This window comes from Bombus affinis, chromosome 4 (genome assembly GCF_024516045.1).
Source record: "Bombus affinis isolate iyBomAffi1 chromosome 4, iyBomAffi1.2, whole genome shotgun sequence".
Lineage (NCBI taxonomy): Eukaryota > Metazoa > Arthropoda > Insecta > Hymenoptera > Apidae > Bombus > Bombus affinis.
In genome coordinates this window covers 11,815,470-11,835,360 of record NC_066347.1, presented here as the reverse complement: position 1 = coordinate 11,835,360, position 19,891 = coordinate 11,815,470, and the positions used below count along the sequence as shown (strand labels likewise).

General features: G+C 44.9%; 1 protein-coding gene across 17 annotated transcripts in view; it reads right to left on the bottom strand.

Moving 5' to 3' along the window:
* Positions 1 to 19,891, bottom strand: part of LOC126915047 (uncharacterized) — a 191,738-nt gene that overhangs the window by 47,578 nt on the left and 124,269 nt on the right. For all 17 annotated transcript variants that reach the window (XR_007710003.1, XM_050719348.1, XM_050719355.1 and 14 more), the window contains 5 exons: positions 19,542 to 19,758; positions 19,080 to 19,328; positions 18,077 to 18,464; positions 16,105 to 16,399; positions 9,927 to 14,537 (listed from right to left, as the gene is read on the bottom strand). Coding sequence is in view for 16 of the 17 variants with exons in the window: in XM_050719348.1 (XP_050575305.1) it covers positions 9,927 to 14,537; positions 16,105 to 16,399; positions 18,077 to 18,464; positions 19,080 to 19,328; positions 19,542 to 19,758 (5,760 nt within the window). In the remaining variant the exon portion in view is untranslated. The remainder of the gene's footprint in view (positions 1 to 9,926; positions 14,538 to 16,104; positions 16,400 to 18,076; positions 18,465 to 19,079; positions 19,329 to 19,541; positions 19,759 to 19,891) is intronic.

Genomic DNA, 19,891 nt, shown 5'->3' with positions numbered 1-19,891 from the left:
CTGCACGCTCCTTGTACAATTTCCTAATCGCAACAAGACTAATTCTTCGCTAAACTTTCCCGTAAATACGATATTTGTAAGATACGGGTCAAACGTCGGCCGTTTATATCTGTAAAAGCTTTCATCGAATGATTCTTATTAATCGAATATACTATTTTCAGTGACTGCATGAATCGTTAAATACGAACTGACAAGGACACCGTAACGCGACTGTAGAAAAGTTATACAGTAGAGTTTCGCTAGTAATCGCAAAGGATGTAGATCAATTTAGGTGCAATATAGGTCATGTCACCGCTAATCGCCAGCCTGTCGGGAACAGTAAATGCACCAACATCACGTTATTGACATACGTGTAAAGATCAAAACTAAGAAACGGGTGGTTTGCCGTTTCTTCTCAACTAACGCTCAACTAACTTCTTGTTTCCGTTAAGATGATCCCAATCTCTTTGCAAAATTGCGTTTCCCAAGAACAGTCTCGCAATCAGTGCGAAGAAATACAAAACTCCGCGTGATAGTTTGTATTACGTATTATTGTAACAAAATTATAAAGTGGATAAATTCGCTTAGAAAATACGACATATCGATCTCGGTTAACCAGGATAAACCAGCGCGCAAATCCTGAAACCAAGGATCGACTTTCAATTTCGGTTCTTAACGATTTATACGAATATAAGCCAAAGGAAACAATCAGGCCAGTGGTAATCGACCTCTCGGCAGCCAGCATCCAACATCGACCGTAAAATTCATCGAAGGTACCTCCCAATAAAATCCACCGAAAGTACAGAGCTCGTAACTTTTACGATCTCGCTAGCGATCATTGCGGTACCGTGAAAAAAGTGCCACTTCCACACGTTCGGATACAACGCTCGTTGGTTGTAAACTCTATTGTTTACGTGTTTCGCGGATAATTTACACGATACGGCAGTGCGATATCGCGCGAATGTCGGGTGCACCTAATCCTTGTTATCGACAAGCCGACTTTTCTCATGGTCTCGAAACCGTATTCGTCGCATTCTTGGCGAGGTTTGGCGCGAAAGCTGACTTTCAGCGAACGTGTTCGAAATACTTGGAACCAATCGACCGGAATAACGATACGTCGAACGATCCTGTACGCTGTGCGTGTGCATGTGCCATGAATCGTAACGTCCGAAAGCGAGAAAACGCTGCTCAAATATTGGGCTAAGATATTGGTACAATAAATTAGACCGTTTAACGATACCGCGTGAAAGCTCCTGCCCCGACTTGCATCCGTGTTACGATCTTTCCGAACAGAACGTCGTCTATCCGACGTTTCTACGTTAGAGAACCTTTTTATCCGTTTTGCTGCTGCATCGTGGTGGCCTAACGCGAATCTTCTATTGGCCGTTTCCACATCGGAATGCGTTGCGGTTGTAAATCGATCTTTTGATTTTGTACTCTAGGTTGGTTTCGTTTGTTGCCTGACAATTAATCATTGGACGTTTACGCGTTGTTTGCTCGTTGTCGTTGAACTTTGTGCATCACGCGCGTAACCGATACCAGCCAAGCGTTAAAAATATATTCGAACGTTCTAAGAGTCGTAGCTTACTAATTTACATTCTCTCCTACGTCACGTCGTGATCTTTTGATATCTTTAAATACAATTCGTGTAAAACGCGTAAACGTATTTCTTGGACACGAGATAATCGATTTTTACTAAATTCGACGTCTCTGTTCTTAGGCTATCTATGAATAGAAAATATATCGCACGATGATTCAAAAAGTTAAATGGCTGTCTTTACGTGAAGTTATATCAGTATCGCTATTTATATCGCTTAACAACGCAAATAATTTGTCCATATCCGATATTTTCATAAATTCGCCGTATCGTAGATAGTAAAATTTTCAATAAATTTGCTAAAATAAAGCTCAATGGAAATAAGACTAGGAACAAAATGTATTAATTGTATATTTATCGATATTTGCTTTGAAATATCAAGAAGGTAATGAAAATGGACATTTTTCTTTATTTGAATATTTTAAAAGCGAATGCGCGAGCATTGCAGTTTAAAACAGATTTCTAATCTTAGTTCCCAAGCCATCCCGTTATTCCGTAAATAATTTTAGCCCGGAAATTTTACTTCGTAATAGATTGAAACTCTGAAGTCTGTTGTTTCGAATCCCAATACACGCTAACATCGAAAAATCTGTCAAGATTGCTAAACGAATATCAGCTTCGCTCCGCTAACAAAAAATACCTAAACGTCTAAGGAGCATCAAGGGAGAAACAGAGAATCGATGCCAGCATAATTCGCTTTACAACAAGAACGTTTCCTAATAGCGTTCTACTCGTTCATACTGTACAAGAGTAAGCGCACGCGCGCGCCGAATCGAAATTAAGCATCTCCGTGTATAATGGGTTGCAAATCTTAATCGACTCATCGATCAAAGTCGTGCGTGCGCCTACAACGCTTGTTACGTTGTTACGCGTGCCGGAGTTCGCTGACCTCTCTCCCAGAGATTCGATATAATTTCGAGGAAGAACTTTTTAACTTCCTTCCTCGTTATATTACGCTGCGATCTCCTAGCCACGAATGATTTTTTGGGCTTCCTCGTTGACACGTCTAATCTTCGTCCAATTTTCTCATTGTATCCCTTAGTTATCGAACTCTTCGAAATTTCACGTTGTTTAGTTCCTTCCTTTCAAATATAACGATCGTGTTGTATCTTTTGTCGAAAGGATGTTCCTCCTTTTAGTTAATTTTTCGTATTAGGTTTTGTTTAAACTCAAACTTTTATTATCTTTTTAATTTCTTTATTCTTAGGAATTCCTCGAACGTTCAAAGTTTAAAGTTTTGATAAAGTTAACAACGAATATCGTGCGCTTCTTTCGGCTCAACGTTAAAGTTTTCATACAAGAACTTTGGACTTAATAATTATAGCATTTTAGACGATAGGAGAACATCGTTCGTTTCGGTTGTTTCATTCCGCAGGAATATATAAAGATATATAAAAAATTCCATTCGTCGAATTTAAAAGCAAACTTAAAAACAAGCAGACACTTGTTTAAACAGTAACGTTCACCTGTGCTAGCAGGTCTAAGATTTAAAACTGCAATCCAGCAAAACTGTAGGTCGCTGGCTAATGATCACAACGGACGATGCCAGGTAACACTAAGGAAAGAAAAAAACGAATTTTGGCAAATTAACCGCGCTGGTATCTTGAGAGACCCGAGTTCGGAATATATTAAAACTCTGCGCGAATAAAATATTCTTGAAAGATGGACAATATATGAGAAAAGAGAATTTCACTCTCCGACCGTTGAAATTAATTTCCATTTTTTGATATTTCATCTAAACTTTGATCGAATCGCGATTCAAATCGATGGTGATCGGAATAAAATTTGCGATGTCGCTGGTATTGTTTTTAAAAAACGGACTTCAGGCGGTTTAACGTTCGTCGTACAAATGCATCGTTAGTTGCTCGTAAACGTTGCCGACGTTGTTCGAAGGCGTTTCATCGATACTCTGTAAATAATCCCGATTCAGTTGGATTTTCAGCGCTTTCCAATCTGTTTCGCCGAATTTCTAAACGAAACGTAACATTCCTCGGGCCCAACATTTCCATCATACGCGTATTTCAATAATTTCAATAATTACGTCGCTTTTAACCGACATAGTGTCGCTCTGATCGCATCAAAGCGGAAAGATGAAATTTTTATGAAGGTCTAGGTTTAGATCGATGTTTAGATAACAAATTTACATTTATGTCTACCTGGATGCAGCCTTTCGATAATCATAGCACGCAGGAAAATGAAACTTTAAAGAGAAAGGCAATCTCTTACTGTTTTCAAAAAAGAATCGGGAAATTTCCAAAACTGTTCGTATATACCTGTTGGAAAACCCGTCAACGTTCACAGATTGCCAAAAGGCAAGGTTCTCGGAACTCACAAAACTACCTATAAACTGTTCCAAAACGAAAAATCCTCCGGAACAAGGAGATGCGAAAGAATAAAGAAAGAATCACGCGAAACTGAACTTCGTAGAATGCGATGAAGCTCGCGAGAGATCTCGATCGACATGGAGAGTCGATTGGAGTAGCGAGGCGAGAGAATGGCGCGTGGTGCCGTCCGGAACGGCATCGGCTGACTGACTGAGTGGCGAGTGTCGTGTCGTGTGCGGCCTCTGGTCCGATCTGCCCGTGTATGTGCTCGCGTGCATTCCGTCCCGTCCTCGGCGTCGATTCAAGGACCGCTCCAATTCCCAATACCTAATCGCAGGCGGAGAGCCTGTGTGCTAGGCCTTCTCCGGCAGCCTCTCTTTTGTTTACCTCACACTAGGTATTCCAACTGAGTTTCAATGGCTGGGAAGGGCGACAGCTTTTCACAGCGAATAAAAGTCCCGATATTTCGATTGTTTACCGGTCTGCTGCTGCCGTTGCCACTGCCATCGCCGTCACCGTCGCTGTTTCGCCGTCGCTGCTGCTGTTGGCTGTCCGCTTGATAATTGCGCGTTGTGCGTGGATTCGATCGTGCTTGGAATAACTAGACGATGGGGTAGTGCCTGGTCTGGAAGAGAGGAACTGTGAGACTAGCCGACGATCGTTGGTTTTTGTTGTCGTTGGCTGTGCGTAAGGGGAGGCATTCGGCTGGATCGACACATCCGATGCTGTTGTTCCATTCGGATAATAATATTTTGCTTTTGCTAGTTTTTTCGAGCACGTTGATTATTTCTATCGATGCGTTTGATATATCGATCTTTGTTGTTAACGCTGGTTTATATTATATTAGAATTTTTCCATGTTACTCAAGATGTCTGAACGTAGTCTAAATTCGAGTATGATCGTATCGAATAAAGCAAGCTTTCCTTTGAAAACAGGATACAAATGGAAAAAAGTTTTCGTTAAATGCGCTCTTAATCAACGCATAAACCGAGCAATATTAACCGTCGAATAGTCGTCCGAAAACTCGTCCCGCTCGTTATTACGATCAAGAGCGGAACGCTCGTAAGCCGACTAAATTCGTCGCACGACGATACATCCGGAATGTTCACGTAGTGACGCGAACCGAGGGAACGTTTCCAACCACGCCTTTTTGTTCTCGTTCCGATCCTTCGTATCTATCTGTCATTTACCGATTATGGTTCGTGTACGACATTCTTCGTTTCTTCCTTGACGGAACAGAAATCGCTCCGACGAAGAACATCCGTCGCGGCGAACGGTAATTCGGAAAATAACCGAGAAACCGTGAAACAAGATCAAAAGTCGTATGCGATCCGAAATAGTCATCGAAAGATTTATCTCGTAACGGATGGCCTGGATACTACGGTAATTTCATAGTTTCTTCTAACGGCACGTTTAAAAGAGTTCTGTCGATAAGAAGAAAGAAAAACGCGACCAACAGCGACCGTCGCTGATCGTAATTAAGTCGATTGTTCGATCGGAAGAAACAATAAAAAGCAATGAAAAATAAACTCGGCGTAATACAGAGGAAAACTATATAAGATATTCAAGGTGGACAATGTTGTTTAAAATGTCGGGAAATTAATGGATATTTTAGATAGGCAAAGAGGTACAACGCATACGAAGGATAATGCGAAACGAATGGAGCGATCGAAGTATCGGCGATGCAAGGATTAAACCGTTTCATCTCTCGTTGGAAACGCGGAGAAGCTGACGTTGACGCAGACGTGCAGCAGGCTAATAAAGTATTCTATAACGTACCGAGAAGTACCCTCGGTCGAAATGCGCCTGATACGCCGAAGTAGGCGAAACTGAAACATTTCGCCGCGAATGGACAGCTAAAAGAATGGATCCGTTAAAAACCGACGTGAATCCTGCGGATTGATGGATTAAAAAGCCTCAGCCCAGGCACTCGTCGATATTTCAAGACGTTTCTAGCCATCGATGATCGATATCCGAAGTGCTACGATCGAATTTGCGTCAACGTCGATTTAATTTAATAACGTCGATTTAGCAAGATACGCTTATCGCGCGGAAAAATTCATCAAGCATTAAGAAAACGAGTATTTTAAACTTGGCCGATACGCGATAGTTGTTCTTCGTCGGAATAGAAAGTACGCTTCGGTCGGGAGAAAGATACTTGGTTATTACGTTCATCGATTGTTCGTGCTATTGAACTCGCGACAAAGTGCAACTTACAACGACAACGACAACGCGTTTAACGCGCTTAGCATTAGCGTCGTACTCCTGGTGCGCCGAGCGGCCACGTTTACGGCATGGTTGCGGTCGCGGTCATCTCTGCTGATGCCTGCGAAATGTCAGCTCCGTTGCGCAGAGATTGTAAACGCGATTCGGAAAGGTCTCCCGAGCCGACCGGTCGTCCAACGATTACGATATCGTCGAGTAATCTGTCCTTGTTATCGCCTGTTCAACGCTATGAAACGGATATGACTTTACGACGCGTGAAATAGGAGTGGAAACCTTCGGAACGAGAACAACCTGTGCGAAAATGGCCTAATTTGCAACTGATTCTCTCTCCAAGGACAGATACGTCGTGGCATATGTTTCCAACGATTAATCAGTAATGTAAAAAATATATTTATAAGAGCTACGAAGTAATTATACTTTCGTACGAAGCTTTCCATTTTTATCTCTATCGAGCCAGCTTATCAGGTTCGTGCATTGGACGTACAACATTGGCACTCGTAGTATAGGGAAGGTAGGAAAATAACGATAGAGGTGTTCTCGGGCGGTCTAATAAAATGAGATTTCCTATCGACTCCTTTGTCGGAAGAAATAACATACTCGTTTTCCTTCAAATTACTTTATACGTAAAAACATTACGATGGACAAAGAAGATAACATATATATCGCTTTTTACGTAAGAAACATAGAATTTATTAAAAGTTCGAACTTTATACGTTCGAGGTAACTTCTCTTCGGTTTGCCCGAATTGCCGATGCAAATAGGACGATTCGAATGCATCGTTTTTCCATGCATAAACGAACTAGAAAACTTGGAGAAAAACTACAACGAACCGCTGTTTAACGCGCGAGTAGCCTAAAATTCCGTACGATTTAACCTCTTCAATCTGCAGTGCAGCATCGCACACGACACAATACCATTGTCACGTGCACGAAATGAACGATTTACATCAGCGTCGTCGCTATCGGTGCAACAAACGCGCAGGAATCAGTCACCGTTCAACGTTCGCGGGTGGTCGTGCTTTTCGATGATTTCTAGTCGGCGTGGTACCCACCAGGCGAACCCACCAGCCCAGCGCAATTATTTCGCGTTGAGAGCGGCGGATTCGATCGAATCCGCACGGATTATCCGGCAGTCGAAACAGAAGCGGTCTCTGGGTATCCTTTCCATCTGTTGCCCCTTCCCTCGCGACCTTCGCTTGCCCGGAGCACGCTTGAACCCGTTTCGATAGCGGCGAACAACCGAGTCGAGGAGCGACTTTTCTTTCTTCTTTTTGTCCGGTGCCCAGAATGCAGCCGGTTCGCCGCTTTAAACCATCGTGTTTTGGGTGTTCACCCAGCCACCGAAGGTGAACGTACTTATTAAGAACTCGTCGAGTACCAAGGCAACCGTTCGACCTCTCCTCCAGCTTCTACCGACCGTTATCCAAACTTCTTGCGCGACTTCGTACGCTCACGCCTTCGTGTGTGTTCCGTTCTGTCTGATTTAAATCTTCGACGCGGATCGCTGGACCCTTTCATGGTCTCCGATATTTTACGGTTATTTCGTTCGCTCGTTTCTCTTTCTGATTTTTCCTCCTTCGCTTACTCCCGCTCTTTCTTAATTTTTGTGTGTTTCGATGACTTATAAACGCGTTGTATATACACACGCGTATTTTGTACCAAACGACAGACGCGTATGACAGAATGTAGTACTGTTAGAACCTTAAAATTCAGATTAAGACCGAAACTATTTAAGTATTATTTAAATTCGAGCGTAGAATTGATTTTGGCCAGATTTTTAAAAGACTCGATAATTTCATTTTGATCCTTTCGCTCGATTTAACGAAAATTTCGCCTTTTCTTCGTAATAGAGATAGGATGGAATCGAGACACGTAGTTTGTAAATTTCCGCGCGGAATAATTTCAATCGTCGAGCTTTCTAGGAAGTTCGTTAAACGGTGAGTTTCGCCTTAAATTCTAAAGAAAATTACTCACAGGAATTCCGGGATGCTGCGTCACTCCGTTTATATAAAGCTGCAACAATTTCAATGGATGATGCCGATAAAATCATTGCCTCCGTATAATTTCTATTTTTCGGTTTTTATTCACATTGTTAGAGCTGTAGTATCTCGGTTCATTGCGACGAGGAAAAGTTTGTTTCCTCTTTTCTTTACATAATATTTCCAACGCGATCGAATATTATGATCGGATCATCGGAATAACGTGATCTGATCTCTTTAAATTTAAATTTATCAAGGACTCGATTTACGACAAATTTTGTAAAAAAAAGACATTTACTACAGTGATTCGACATCACAGAGATAAATATATAAAATACATTAAAACGAAGTAACGGCGAAGAAGCAACTTGAACTCTATCCTTTTTCAGTCACGCTTACATGCTAAAACTGTTATTAATACTACGTATTAAAAAAGAAAAAGAACAAAATCGAGTATTCAACGCGTATATACATACACACCAGTGAAACTTAACGTTAGTAAAAATGTCTGTGAACACGATCCCTGCGATTATGGTACCGAAATCGATAACGATTATCGAGTCATAACATATTTATCGTACATCGCCGTTAAAATCTTATTCTCTTAGTTCGTACCCTGATATATAATATTCCTTCTAATTCTCTCGTCTATTGAGAAAAAGGCACATCGAGCTATCGATCGTTCGTTCGATACTTTTCTTGCCACGAAACTTTTTTTTTACGCGATAAACAGCGCATGACTTTCTATTCGAGAAGACGCACAGCGGATTAGCAGAGTCTTGAAACGCTTTAGAATCAAAGGTAAAATTCAGTTCGTTCATTCGCAATTATCTCTCTATGGCGAATTACTACTTTTACCGCGACGAGAAAGAAAGCGATCGAACGATTCGAGTAATCTCAGGATTGTAATTCCTGCCTTGACGTACAATGACCGCTAGCAAGAGACACTCACACACGTATCAGTTCACGCACACTCATCCGTCAGGCCGTGTTCCAACTCGCACTACTTTGAACGTCATTCGTCGCACGATCATCGTCGGCCAAGTTTGTATCTGCAAATCAAATCAACGTGATCTTTTCCTTACTTCGACCGAACAAGCGATACGACGTGTAATTTCTTTTCGAGAACAGCGTAAACACCAGTGGGATGCAAGTTGGAACGCGGTCTTGTTTGGCAACTAATCGTAAATAATACAAAAGTGATATTCTTTTGAAATTTGAATCGGTCGTTGGACCGAACGAGTAGGATCGGTTTCGTTCGTTCGCATGTTTGCCGATCTGGAAATATATTTAATTTGTAGAGATCGTTTAGCTACGGCCGCTATACCTCTTCCTTTCGAACCATTTTCATATACAAATTTCATTGGAACTAATTATCGAACAGTGTGATATACAAAAACAAATACAAGTATTTCATCCCTTATTTTACAATTACGATACGACAATAATCGCGATACGATCAAAATCCCTTTACATTCTTTTCAAGGCAGGTGAATATTCGATGAGCGTCACTGAAACGATCTTATTGTTGGCGCGATCGAACGTCGCGAAATAGAAACGTATTCGTCCAGCGCGGCACTTGGTTCAGGTTCCAAAAGAATAGGAAAATTTGGCGTGGCAACGAACGCTATACAGTCCACCGTAAAACGCAGGTACATTTGGTAATGAACAAATCCATCGAGCATTTCGACCGATCGACGAGATAGCAGAGCGAGAAGAACTTCGGCCGGTCGAATCCGCACGAGAGCCGGACGAGGCATTGGAACACGGCCAGTCAGTCACTTCCTGAACACACCACCGGGTGTCTTGAGGAGCCACTCACCTGCAGCCCTGTTACAAGCTTCTTTAGTCTCCTGGTTCAAATCCTGCCTGTTGCTCGGCCCGAGATATTCCGCCGCCGACGTCGTCGTCGTTGTCGTCGTTGTCGTTGTCGTCGTCGTCGTTGAGATACTCTGCTGTACGCCCTTCTCGAGCACCTCCAAAACGACGTCCCGATCGCGATTGGCCGCAACTGTCGTGCTCGTGATCGGCCCGGTGCCGGCGCCGTTGTTCAGCACCGGTGCACCGTTCCTCGACACATCGAGAACGTCTCCAGGTCGTTCCGCAATTGGCAACCCTCGCCCCGAATCCGCCATTGAGCTGCGCTGCTGTTCCTGGAGCAAGCAGGCGCTCGATAGCAGGTCCCATTGACGTAGCTTCTCTCGATCGAGCTCGAACGCCGCGGACGTCGCCGCAGGCCCGGACATCTGCCGCGTTGTCTCCGAGATCGAGCGAACCGGGGGAAGGTTGCCTTCCTCTAAAAAATGATCCATATCCTCGGCGGTGGCTTTCCGGTAAGCCTCGTTTTGCGCGTCCCACACGTACCCGCTCGCGTGAATCCGCTCCATCGACAGACTCTCGTACGTCAGATCGTCCACCATCTCGTCCCTCTCTTGTTCCTTGCTGGCACGACGTTTCACGCGTGGCCTGTCCGAAGAATCCTCCGAGCAATTCTCTCGTCGCAAGATCACGCTGTCGTTCACGTAGGTGGCACCACGAGTGATTTTGTTCCGTCCCTTCGAGTCCGAGCCAGATATGGTCGGTCTTGGTGGACTGCCCAAATTGTCCAGGGACCTGGCATTTCTTAGACTCACTCGACGGAGACTTTCTCTCCACAAGGAGTCCTGCTCCCAAGGGTCATCGACGTTGAAGCTGTTCGACGTAGAACCGCTACCGATGCCATCCATGTTCTGAGGCGCTTCTTCCTCAACCTGAGTGGGCGGAACCGTTGCTACTCGGTTGTTCCTGTTCCTCTGTTCCACCAGATTCTGAAGCCCGACATCGTCCAAAAGGCCCTCCAAAGACCTAGACCTTCGATGGGATGTCTGCGTTCCAAGCGTCAACTCGAAGGTGTCTCGGCTGTTCGACTGACTGTTCGATTTATCGCGAAGGCCATGCGGATATAGATTCCTCGTGCTAATCTCTGCCGACGAGATATCAGGCAATGGATCGGTAGATTTCACCCTTCTCAAAGTATCGGCTTCGTAAAAGTTCTTCTTGTCCACGAGATCGACTTTGTTGTCGCCCAACAGTTGACATGTCGTTTTCCTGAGTTCGGCTGCTATTCGCCTAGCCTCGTCTATGTCATCCACTTGAATCTGTCTGGGCATTTGCCTGGAAATTGGATTCACGATACGTCCTATATCGTTCCTCTTGTTTAACGCGGAAGCGTCGTCTCTTTGATTGTTTAGTTGAGGCAATCTGGAAGAATGACCGATCGGCTTCATCGACTCGGCCGTGTCTACGGCGTTTACGCTACCTTGGAGATCGGAGTAGTAGTAAGGCGCGCCTGACTGCTCGCTCTGTAGATGTGGCTCACCTGGCAGATACGATTGAGGCGCGGGATTTGCCTTAACCGTAGACGTCGAAGTTTGATAGTGACTGGAATCTTGACTGGACGACGACCTGTGGTTCGATATCATGGAGTATCTAGCGGAATCCTGACTGGCCGACCTCGAATGACTTTGAAACCGTAGATCGGAGTAGGGACTGGCGTTTTGCAGCATGTTGCCGACCAAACTATTCCCGTGGTTTCCTAAGGACATCGAACCCGTAGGAGAGTGCATGGAGGACTGGGCGCTGGCAGGTCTCTGACAAGCCATAGAAGTCGAGATCGAAGCGGCTCCAGAGGCCAGAGAGTAACTAGAATCTCTGCTATGAGAAGCCGTAAGCAGATTATTTTGAGATCCTCTCTGAAGACCGTGCGAATTGTCTCGCGATTGGTTGTCCGATCGAATCGCCGGTGAATTCCTTAATGGAGAAAAGCTCGAAATATTTTCGTAATGAGCATCCCCGGTGAAGGATTGCGAGTGCTGATGAGAAGGAGGAGCGTCGCAGACTCTCATCGAAGGCAAGCTACTCGCCGATCCCATTTTGTTCGCCGCGCCGTACCTTAGAGATTGGTCAAGATTATCGAAGCCCAAGTTCGCTTGCCTCGACAGATCGCGGCAGGTGGTCTTCTGCAGCTTGTCCACTACCATCATGTTCTCGTTGAATCCGTAAATGCTATTGTAACTGAGATCTTTCGCATACAAGTCGACGTTGAAGGCGTCGCGAGCCTGCAGTTCCTCCAGATACTGATCCAAGTCGATACTAGCTCCGTCGAAGCGGCTTCCAAGGGACTCCAATTCGTCTAAGCTGTCGAGAACTTCGCACACTTCGCTGACTGGTCTAGTTTTCAATTGTCTGTGTCTCGCTTCCTCCTCGGGCATTCTCAGTTCCACCGAGTCGCTTCCGGACGCGCTCTCCAAAGATATTCTACTGTCTCTAAAAGTGGAGCTGATGGTAGCGTCCGAAAATCTCGACGGAGGCCTATGGGTCTCGATCTGACCCATCGGTTTGTTCCACGACTTCGGAGAGTCTCTGCCCGAAGTGTTATCCTTCGTCACCGCTACTTGCGGAGACACCTTTTTGATTTCTAAAGATTCTTGCATGTCTAAAGAGTCCAAATCGTCCAACGGAGGTGGAGAGGTTGGAATAGGCGGGGGTGATACCAGCTCACTGTCGGAAGAATCGTGCAGTTCCGCGATCATGGTTCGACTAGCGCCTAGATAATAGGAGGCGGGTCTGAAAGTATCCGACAGACTGAACCTAGGATGCCGAGGAGCGTCGATCGAATCCAGATCCTTTGAGGATTCGTCATCGGCGTCCGAACTATCGGACTTGAGGGCTGTTAAAATATCGGGGAGATCGGTCGTCCTCGAATACGTCGAATCGTCGTTTCTCTTTGAAAGGGACACCTTTCCACCGTCTTGTTCCTCCTTTTCCGACAACTGACTCACCTCCATGTACACTGGCTCCATTTTGTTGTCAGACACACAGACGAACTCGTAGTGAGGCGTGTCCAAGGTAGAATAATCGCCGGAATCGTGTTTCCTACCTTCGTCGGTGGGCGCCAAAAGGGAATGGGTCATACCGTTCTGCGCCATCTCCACGTACGAACTTTCCTCGTGGTCCAAATTGGCAAATAGGCTCTCCATCATCTTTGGATTCGGTCTGTCGTCGTTCGGATCCAATATAGCTTTCCTAGGAGTCATGGGCAGATAGTGTTCTTCGGGACTGTTATCCTCTTGCTTCACGGTGGGACTCGTGGTACCGCTTTCTCCGGAGAAACGATCGCCGTGAGTCAACAGAGATTCCGTAACGCTTAACCTAGCGCAACTGGGATTCGATAGGGTGTCTAGATCCTCCGTAGGTATAGTTTGATCGCTCTCGCTCTCCTTGGACGATGATCTTTTCTTGCGTCTAAAGGAGACGTCCCCCTTCTTCTTCGTCGTGTCGGTGTACATTCTATGGTCGTTGATAGGCTCAGGTACAACTTGATCGATCTGTAAGGTCCTCTCGTTCTGCGCGTCTTCGTTTTTCTCACGCTGATCCAGATCGCTGCCCGTATCGTACAGCAAAGCCTCCGAGTCGCTGAACACTCCACGGTGTTTCACTTCCTGGTGCCTACCGTATTCTTGTCTTTGAACCTGTCGAGACTTCCTCTCGAAATCCGCTAGCAGATCCTTCACGGATTTGTTGCTATCCGTGGACGCTTGTTTGGTATGGCCCTCTTTGACGCTTTTGTACTTGCAATCTTGAGAATCCGAATCACCCAGAGCGAAGCTGCGGATTATCGACGACGTCTTTTTCGAACAGTCTAGCTTAGAGACGTGGGCTTCCGTCGCTTGAAGAGGAGACACTTTCAGCGGTTCCTGCATGGCGAATACCTCCTTCACCGGACTCGAGCCATCCATGTTTAGCTCGAACGATCGTATCCTACACTGCACCAGATTCATGGTTTCCGGTTTAGCCGCAGACCTGTCCTCCTTCTTCGACTCCAACTCTTCCTTGATGTACTGATAAGAAAATTCTTTGATGACCTTGCTCTCATCGATATTGGAATCCCAATCGTCGGGTTCCTTCTTGGTGGTCCACTGAACCGTCTTCTGGGCAGGCCAGGTCTCCGTCGCGTATCCGGTTGAGCAATTCGAACTCTTGCCGGCTTGCTCGACACCGTAAACCGTAGAAGTCTTGAGGATCCCGGACGGTTTCTTCTTGAGCTTGTCTTCGTCGATGGAAGAGGTATCGTGATCTTGCCGATCGGTTCTCGTAGTAGACGTCTGCCCGGAGGAAAGATACTCCGGAGAACGTTCGGTTCTCGGTATAGGAGGGAAGCTGACCTCCTCGTACCCGGCATCCGGAGGTATTCCGCCCAGATTAGGTAGAACGGTAGCGGTGGGGCTCGGTTGTCGGTCGTTCGAGACTCGAATAGCGTTCTGATTCTGGCGGCCACTTCCGGGGACGGCATCGTGAAGCGGATTTCCCGACGAACGATTGTCTCCGTGCTGGCGGGGGCTCCTTCCTGCATGCGAGGGTCTACGCGTGCGCTTCCTCCGGACATCTCCCAGCTCTGATTCGTCCGTTACAAAACAAACACACGAGGACGTTCGTTACTCACGAATGTGATTAATGACAACCCAACCCTGTCGGTACAATTCAAGCTAAAGTAGCAAAGCTGGAATCGGTGTTGATCGTTACGAGAATCATTCGGAAATTAACAGGGATTTAGGATGCTTGTGTTAAATATCGAGAAAAGTAACATTAGGTATTGTAGTTGTAGGCAAGAGTAATCGCATCGTTGATTTTACGTATTAGAAGAAAATAAACGAATCTCGCAACGATCCATGAACCGATCCGACGTGTTCTCGATCGCTCGACGACAAAAACACGTATTACGAGCTGGAAGTTAGACGGCGACCACAATCGAACGCCTCTACGATAGTGTTAGTGATTTAATCCTCGACATGCCATGCTGACCCACATTTTGCAAAGTAGTACGGTTGTAGTACGAGCGTTAAGTCGTAACGGACGGTTTCGCTAGTTAAATTCCAAAGGTGTTAATCGTTCCCATTCACCAGTCAGCCCAGACCCAACAGCAGCAAAGAGAAGGAGCCCCACGGAGAAAATGTTTGCAGATTCCGCTCTTTTCTTACGCCTTTATTTCTATCTTTTTTGCTTCTATTTTTCGGTTTCCTTTCACCTTTCTTAAAGTTTCTTGCTATCTACAAATTTGATCTAGCCCTTGACGAGGGGCAACTTGGCGATAGAGAGAAGAACAGCTAGAGAAAGATAAGAGAGCACAGACGAGGAAATTTCGAACGTTGTAGTAGCGATGTCCGCTCGGTCTCGATCGTGAAATGTCGCTAAAACATATGCGCCTCTTTTTCTCGTTTTATTTCGATTCGTTCGTGCGTTCGTACTTGTGTTAGTTTTAAGAAGATGATTCGAGTAATTTTAGTGAAAGTGTAACAGGATTCGTGATACACACAGATTAATTCGACTCTCAAATTGATTCAAGGCACTTTATTCGAAAACTGGTACGTAGAAAAAATATAAATCGTTGGTTTCATGCGCAATCAGCGTCTCCGCTCGTTCTTCGCTAACGTATCTCTAACGCGATACTATCGACTCGTGCAACACAATACAGAAGCGTTTTATTCGTTTTAAGGTTTATTTCGCAGAACACACGCGTAAGTGCGTCGACCGTGTTAGGGCGGTTATACTGGTTAGAGTTTGTTATCGTACTTGGTAAAGTCCAACTATCTACTTAGAATTCTTTCAGTCAGTAGACGCGGCACGTTCGTGGGCATATTTATGTAAAATTTTGTATAATTCGTCCAAAAATTCTTAACTCGATATATTTTTTACGATACAATTAGCAAACTGAGCGTTAAAACGATCCTTCAACAGGTACATCGCGATCTAATTTTGGTAATGAAAGAGGTCGAATAATTTTTCTGGTTAATCGTAAAATTTGGTCCCAAAGTAATTTACGGAATTATACAAAGTCAACGTACAAAGTAAAATCGAACATTCTAAAGAAGCTCATTCGTGTACTGAAAGGAAAATGGTCCCAGGAACGGCCCGTGTCGGAGAAGCCACAACTCAGATAACAAGTTCAGGCGAGGTATCCCTACCTTCGTCGTCGCTGGAGTAGCTGTTGTATCGCGAAACGTTGGCGACAGTCCGGCGGCCGTCGGTGCTCTTGCTGCGGACATGCGGCCGATGACCGTCCTCTCTTCGCCGTGAGTGACGACCCTCTGCGACAGAGGCCTCGTGAGCGGCAAGCTCGAGCAGCGCCTGCTGCTTGTAATAGTTTGACAGCTCGTTCTGCGCCCGTCCTCTGTTTACCGAGGCCGATGGCTTTCGGGTTAACGGCGATTGCAGCATTCGCTGCTTCCATTCCAGCAGTCGCTTCATTGACTCCTCGCGCTGCAATCACATGCATCTTGTGGAAAAGTGTTTTACGAACCCGTTCTCTTACGGAGCATTAAACACGATGACACTTTCTTTTTTTAAAAGATGTCAATGATATTTGTTAACTATACGATACTAGGTCATTCCGTTTAGGCATCGAACGGTAATGATAAACTCAAAAATAACTTCGTCTCGATGCGATTTAATTCCATCATCTCGTACATAAAGAAGCTTATCGTAATATCGTAATCCTTTGGTCCGAAATAGAACGTCATTTTTATTCACACCACCAGACTTCTTCGCCTATATTAGCCGCCCGAATTTTTTAAAAATCTTTCTTTTAAATTTATTCGTATATTTACAAGATTGATCTTTCAAGTTTTCCCGAGACAACTATAAATGACAGGAGTGCCATTTAAATTTTGTATTTGTAAAAATAACTTTTTCACCTGTACACCGATGCATTCTAAACTCCTGAAACATCTGAAACTCCAAGTACGACCATCGATTGCGTAACATTCTACAAGCATGGTACGTTGATAAAAGTCAAACGTATCGGCAAGTTACACGGTCAAATGTCAAAAAAAAAAAAACAGATAACAGTCTGGAAGACTGAACCACGAAGAAATAAAAGTGATTCGAGTTGGACGCACAAAATAGGGGCACGAGGAAATCAGTTTGCAGCGAGGAACGTCTGACGACAGAGGAACCACGCTAACGGCTCTGCTCGCAACGATGACGAAGATCGAACGGATCGCAGTGAAAGCAGAATCACGAAACGCGGCGTGACATAAATGCAGGTACACGGCGTGCAGGTTGCACCTTCGTATGAATCATCTTTTCGTGCTTGTGCGGCCTACGAATTATTCCGTCCGTCAAACAATAGACGGTACGTGGTTTACGATTGCACCGAGGAAAGCGAACCAACGATTTGAGTCATCTCTATACGAGCGCCTTTGGGAATTTCTAAAGCATTCCTCAAACATCCGATCATTCTCTGGAATCTCGGCGGTAGTTTACTACGCGTTTCACAAAAACGTTGCTTCGTTGCTATAGCAAATGATCATTGCTATAGATTATCGCAATGATCTGGGCTGATTCATTGATATCGTTTTCTCGAATCGATATTACGAATTTGCAGATATTTAGGTATAACAAAGCTATTTCGCTGACTTCTCACTGCCATTTGTAAATATTTCGAAGGATGGAAAATTTTTGAAAAAGGATCAGTGGAGAGAAAGTTTCAATTAATTTTGTATGCCACTGAATGAAAAGAATGGGGATACTACAAAGCGTAGCAATAACTCGGTGTTTCCAACTTCCACTCCGTTACTTTCTATCGCCCAAGGTTATATTGTAAGCGGTATCACAACTCGAACACGCTAAAAACTAAACGTGAGCACTTTTCTTCTCTACGTTCCTCTCCAGAATAAACTCGCGTTGTACGTAATTACAAAACACTCGCGTTTCAATCGTATTTTTAATTTTAATCTCAGATCCATCGTCAGTCTCGCGTTTTATACTTTCCTCCGACGAAGAAGTAATTTTCGAACTAACCGTAACTTATCGAAAATCAAACTGACAACTTTCCACATCGACTTTAATAAATTGCGGATGCTACGCCGCACTTTGTAAAACATGAAAAGCACAATGATCGTTTGCATAAAAGGAGGAAAGTCCGAGAGAACCAACCTGCTGTATCTTTCGTTCACCATCCCGCGAGTCCTGTTCGGAAGATCGTTCTCCGTAGTCGTAGTCGTCGTCGTCGGGATCCAAGGCGGCCGGATGCCTGGTCCTCGGGAGACGCGCGGACGCCGATCTGCAGAACTGTTGCTGTTCGTTCCATCGTCTGGCAGCGGCGTGAGGAGCGTGACACGGTTGGCCCACGTGAGTAGTCCCCTGGGCCGTGTGACTCGTCGATCTGCCGCCCCACCCCGCCGACATCGACGACTCGTACTCTCGTGGAATTCTTCGCGGCATCGTTCCGTCCTCGGCCATGTGACTCAACATTTCTCGGTTACTCGACTCGTAACTCTTCTCTCGCAACGATCGCCTCAGTTTCGCCTCGTTGCTGTTTACCCTAGATCAGCCAGCGAGATTCGAACGTTTTATACGTTTAGTCGCGCGTCGTTTTTTCGACGACAGGTTCTGGTTTTCATCGACCCACGGATATCGAACGACACCTTTGGTTCAGGAAATTTTGTGTAACGTAAGAGACGATTTTAGACGAGAAATAACGTTATTTTTGTACGTCGATTATACGTACGTATAATAAAATGTATTTTTTTCGTACGAGTTTAATAAAAACGTATCATCTAAACGTGAAAAGGGCTTATCGATACAGCGAATCATTAAACTAAGAAAAAATGGAAATTCATTCGTGTCGTAAAACAACGGTATACTCATCCAAATTAGCGTAAATACCGAGCATTATCAATTTCCATGTCGTTTTCGCAAGTATCGGTATTGGTACTTTACTTTTAATAATATTAGATCGAAAGATAAATATACGTAGATAGAAAATGAAATTTGCAAAATTCCAAATGGCTGTTTCGGTTCGTCATCCGTCGGTCATTTCATAAAACATCTTCGACAATGATACTACGGGAATCTTATTAAAAAAAAAAAAAAACATCGAGAAGCATTTGTCAAGGCGGTAGAAAGCTGGAAGAGAGATCGACGAGCAGTGACTCACTCGGTGTGCCTTTGAAGGGATTGGTGAGGTATCACGTGTTGCTGATGAACGTGCTCGCGTTGCGACCGCCTCAAGCCAGAGCAGGAAACTTCCGGCAGCGTTGCTATTCTACTCTCGTCGCTTCTGTCGCGGATTCCCGATGCTTTCGACGGCATTGTTGCTCGGGAAAGCGATTGGTTCCTTTGTTGCTGATGATGCTGAGGTGTTTGATGGAGATAAACCGAGGACTGCCGCATCTGTGCCGCGTATCTGCAACGAACGAATCATAAGCGACATCTTTGAAATATCGAAATGTCTTGCGAACGTAATGTCTTGTTCTTCGATTCGAACGTTTCATAATTGAACGAATACGACCGAAACGAGAAGTTTCGTAGAATTTAACGGTTCAAGGCCGTTCCTCCGTACAATTTTGCCTTGCTTACTTGGCTCAACCTACGTATAATGGAATAAATCGTCGGTTACCTTTCCTCGGAATAGAAATAACCGTCGTTGGTAGCGTCCGACGGAGTGACTATGTCTAAACTCGATTTAGGCCTTTGTGGACGTCTCTGTTGATTCAGCGATTCTTCGCACTGCGGTGGCATCTGCTGATGAGGCTTCCTGGTAGCTTCGTACTCCAAGAAGTCCGCGCTATGCGGTCGCGGTGGTGGCTGCGTTCTCGGTTGCCTCATTATTGGCACTGAATCAAATTGGATCAACGATCCTCTTACATACATATGTGTCATAAGGTTAAAGAGTATTCGCGGACAAAGCAAGTACAGTCCAATTTTTCACGCGTTTCTCCCGTGTTAATTACCGTTGTGCTAGTTAAC